The sequence below is a fragment of the Clupea harengus genome, chromosome 7 (assembly GCF_900700415.2).
Source record: "Clupea harengus chromosome 7, Ch_v2.0.2, whole genome shotgun sequence".
In the NCBI taxonomy this organism is placed as follows: Eukaryota; Metazoa; Chordata; class Actinopteri; order Clupeiformes; family Clupeidae; genus Clupea; species Clupea harengus.
The window spans coordinates 2,416,626-2,421,396 of NC_045158.1; the positions used below are offsets into that span (position 1 = coordinate 2,416,626).

Below are 4,771 nucleotides of genomic sequence, written 5' to 3' on the forward strand. Positions count from 1 at the left end.
ATATTGTGATTGGCTTAACTCTGATAAGTGTTTAGTTTTCGATTGGAAAAGCATAATGTTAATACGACAGGAATTGTAGTATAAAAAGTAAGTGCACTGATTTTTGACAGAGATGCTCCATGGACCACCACTCAAATTGGCTGGAAGTCTGCAAGATTGAAATAAACTTCAGCTCATCGCACTCGGTCGCCTGCCTCTTTTTTTTATAACTCTGCAAACACTCCATAACTGTTCATGTAATAACATAACTTTAAGTAAATGTGTCAAATGATCAACATTAGGAAAGCATTCTCCTTGCATAGCAGCACTAAGGAGTTTTTGGCTTGGAGCTCCCCCTAGCGGCGAAACCTGTTGAAATTTGCTTTCCTCGTTTATGACAAACTAGCGAGTCAACAACTTTGTTAACACAGTCAAGAAAAGATGGCTAGCTCTGAATCGAACTTGTGTCCAAATGTGTCTTTCAGCTCTCGCCAACGAGTAAAAGCTGTTCCTATAGTGACTACCCGATCCTAGTCGCGCATGCTCAGACACAAAGGACCGGGCGGCTCCAGAAATCTTACCGCAGTATTTTCCCTACATACCCCCGATGGCAATGGCGGCGAGGCCATTCTCCATATTAAAAGTAATTGTAGCGGCACAATTTTTTTCAAGCTGTTATTTTAAGGTAAAATTGTTACATATTGTTACTTTAAAGTCTAAAAAATACCAAAATATGAAACTGAACAGGATATGGGTACAAACAAGAGTATTGATTAGCATGATCAAAGTCACGATAAAATTCTTAACATCACAGAATAGTCCTGAAGTCCTAGACAGAATCTACAGTTCCAAAGTCCAGAAGCTCTGGGCCGGAACATAATCAGAGGGTGGAGCTGAAACACACAGTGATGGAAATATTAGAAGAGAAACTGTGTCATCCCTAAATCAGTAACTGTGCCCATCTTAGACAACAATGACATTTACCAACTAGATCCATTTTTATTTAATAATATATAATAATAGAAGAGAATTTACAAACACCTTGGTGTCTTTGATCGCGCTTAATCTCCTAGAAACCTTTGTTGTTCTCCTGTATCTTTCCGTTTTATTTGTGTCTTCTACGGCGCATGAAGACCACAGCTCCAACCACACACAGAAGTGCAACTCCAAGCACTACAACAGGAATCACTATAGACACAGTGCCTTCACTTGGATCAAGATCTACAAATAGAAATGAATAATGAAAACATTTTCATCTGATTTTAAAGAAGATAGGGGGCCATGGGATAATAATACATGAGAACTGCCATAGGTAGAGGACACATACAAGATAAATAGCTCTTCTGACAATTACCTGGTTTGACGTCTAGTTTGTTGTCCAGGCTGAGGTGTTCGACTGTACAGGAATAAGGGTGTTTCACTCTTAGTTCCTCTGTGCTGACCTCCAGGCTCTTCCTCATCTGGTAGGTTCCATCTAGATTAGGTAGCAGCTCCCCCCCAGTGATCTGGTGGTCAGACACAGGTTGGCCGTCTCTGAGCAGGGTCAGGTTGATGTGACGGGGGTAGAAACCAGTGGCCAAGCAGGTCACTTTGACCCCTCCAGAGTCTGGGAGTGTCTTCTGGAGGAGCCTGACTCTGGGCTTCACTGTGAAACATAGTTGTAAATACAAGTAATCCTACACTCTAGAGAAAAAAAAGAATCACTGAACATACCGGTATTATTTAATAAACACAAGAGACAACTATAATACCTTTTCTCATCACATAATTTTTCTTCATGTGGAGGCAATTCTTCAGGATTTTGATGCAGATTGGGCTGTAAAATTGTGTGAACATCAACTCATTATATTCTTGTCTGCTTTGGCTCCACATTTGCTGCCAGAAACCTTCAATCTGAAGAGCCTTCTGTTGCACATTGAATTGCAACACTGAGTCTTTCACTCCGTTGAAAGCATTTAATTCTCGGAGTGGACCTGGGGTGTCATCATCAAGTAGCTCACAACCAGCCAATCTCTGCAGAGTATGTACTCCTTTGGCAGAGAAAAATAAATTAGTGCCTCCACTGAAATGGTCGTACAATGGCCGCTAGATACAGCAACTGTTGTCAATATTACCCACGGATGTTTTCTATTAGTTTTCAAAATGAATATTAAATATGAACATAAAGATGTCTGACATTTTATTACTGATGGAACCAACAATAATACTAAATATCTGAAGACAAGTTTGGCCAGGTAAACAACAATATCTGACACCACTGGGTTATCTAAATACTACAAGAAATGTATTAAGTGCATTGTTCCAAAGAAATGTAACCAAAGTTAGCCATCTATCTGATGTGATGGCAAACTAAAAAATATGTTGCAGGGGTAACACAAATGAATGATTTTTCCCTTTGAATGATGAAACCGAGCATTACATGAACTAATGAAATAAGATGCACAGAGTTGGCAGTACCAGTCTGGCCAACCAACTACTTGGAAACATTTGTGTGAATTCATAATTATTAGGTTCCAGGCTTGCTGACTGAAAGAAAACACTTCCTCAAGCATGACTTGTAGAATTTCCTGACATAACTAGAATTGCAGTTTTTATAACATCCTGAAATTTGTTATGTTAACAGTTGGGCCTGGTCGAACAATTTATTAATTTCTGGGCATTCCATGAGTCAGGCTATCCTGGAACAACCCCACTCGTACTCTTCACCGCTAGTAATCACTCTGCGTTTGATTTTCTTAACGCAGCACAATGGAGGAATTGCTAATCGCTAACGAGATGCTAGAGGCTAAACCTAGCGAAACCTCTTGAAATTTGCTTACTCTGACAAACTAGTGAGTCAACAACTTTCCTAACACAGTCAAACATCAAGCAAGTGCAACACAAGACAAAGCAAGACGGCAAATAAGCTACTTACTAGTTCGGCAGACAGTAGTAACCGGGCGGCTTCAGGCAAACTTACATAACGCAGTAATATGCCTACGGACCCTGGTATGGCAATGGCACTGTGGCGATTCTCTATATTAAACGTCATTGTAGCACCCCAATTTTTTTAAGCTGTTATTTTAAGGTAAAACTGCTAATCCTAACCCTAACCCTGAAGTACAATTCCTACATAATGCCACTTTAACCCTTGAATTGTTCAACGTCAACATTCCACTCATTCAAATCGAAAGAGCAGAATGGCAGGCAGTGATTTTACAACGTTACATTTGAGGAAAGGGAGCAAATGGAATAGGGGTAATGTACAAATGAAAAGGAAACTTTTAGCAGAAAACCTGGGCCCTATTTTCACTCATTTTGAGTCCACATTTTTAGTAGAGACAAAAACGATCGAAATTGGCCCAGTATTGAGTAGTCGATTATCGTAGGGAGGGGCTGTTTCTAATGTTTACAAAAGAAGAAGTAATCAACTACAGGCACTGAAGGGGGTTCTACGTTCCAGTCAGGATAAGATGTCAATAATTACGGTCTTATATTCGCCACATTTCTATTATCTCAAGTGTCATATACTAGCTCAAAGAGTGATGCTGACTGTATGAGTCATGAGACTACAATAGTTGTATAGTTGAATCAGTGGTAGGCTCTGTTGTTTGTAATAGATGCACAAAGTTCACAGATTGACTAAACTGCAGATTTGACGACTTTATCCAGTAGAGTGTAGGACAGATACTGAGATCAAGGCAAACTTAGTAGGCTAACACACAAACGTTGTAGATTAAGCTAATTTGTATTTAGCAATCTCAGTATAATGCTAGCTGAATATAAATATGTTGTACTAATGTTACAACCTAATGGAAGTTTAAGACATGTTTAACATTTGAAATGTATTATTTGTAGTGTGAGATAGTGGACTTGTGTTTCACTGGTAGGATTTCTACACTCTTGGTGATACTGACCCTAGTGACTCAAAGGACATGTAAACCCGGATCTGTTTAATGTGTGACCCAGAAAAACTAGAGTCGAATTTCTCTAGATCTCTACAACACAAAGCAGGACACCTGATCACCTTATATACATTCCTGTTTCAAAGCAATGAACCCCATCCCATACCTACACTGCAATAACCAGTGATAGTGCTGAATACATGGCACTTGAGGAGGCACCACACTTACCATGTGTATGGTTGAACTGGTGTTTATAGAATAAGGCTTTCATGCTGCTTTGCATGTCTTCAAATATAAAGCTTGCATCTTTTTGGTCTTCTTCTTCATGTTCTGACTCATATTGTCTGTAGATCAGGTTGTTCTCATTTGAATCATAGTAGGCCACCTGGATGTCATCCAGCAACACCACCACACTGAACTCTGGAAACGGGGTGTCTCCAATGACCAATGTTGAAAGAACCCACAGAGAATGAGAGCCTGTGAAAATAAGTATGCACATGAATATTTAAAAGATTAGCCTACGCCCTGTGTAAACCAGTGAGATATGATTTCCATAATACCTGACACCTCCATGATAATACATGCCATGATAATGTAGACCTACTCTGATGAATAGATCCTGATCTTGTAGGAAACATATTGATGGAGTATTAGACCGACACAACAGCATGAACACCAGCTATCTGATGGTTATGAGGGTTGGAGTGCTAAACTGATTAATGGACTGTCAGTCTCAGTTATACAAACTGTTGAGGGCTCCGTTGCCATTCAACGCTTGACCCCGGGGAGGGTCTCGTAGAGCTGGGAGGTATTTTTGACCAATCAAATTCCCTCTGTATGTCTGTTTTTATGAATGAATGCTGTGCTGCTGTGTAGTAATTTAGTTAGGGAAGGAACAGTGCACAGGG

General features: G+C 39.9%; 1 protein-coding gene across 1 annotated transcript; it reads right to left on the reverse strand.

Moving 5' to 3' along the window:
- Positions 1 to 969: 969 nt before the first annotated feature.
- On the reverse strand, positions 970 to 3,010 carry LOC105895581 (major histocompatibility complex class I-related gene protein-like). Its single transcript, XM_042708154.1, has 4 exons — positions 2,960 to 3,010; positions 1,731 to 2,064; positions 1,334 to 1,624; positions 970 to 1,200 (listed from the first exon to the last, which is right to left on the reverse strand). Exons 1-4 carry the CDS (start codon positions 3,008 to 3,010, stop codon positions 1,085 to 1,087), a joined length of 792 nt encoding a protein of 263 aa, XP_042564088.1. The 3' UTR covers positions 970 to 1,084.
- Between the last annotated feature and the right edge of the window lie 1,761 nt (positions 3,011 to 4,771).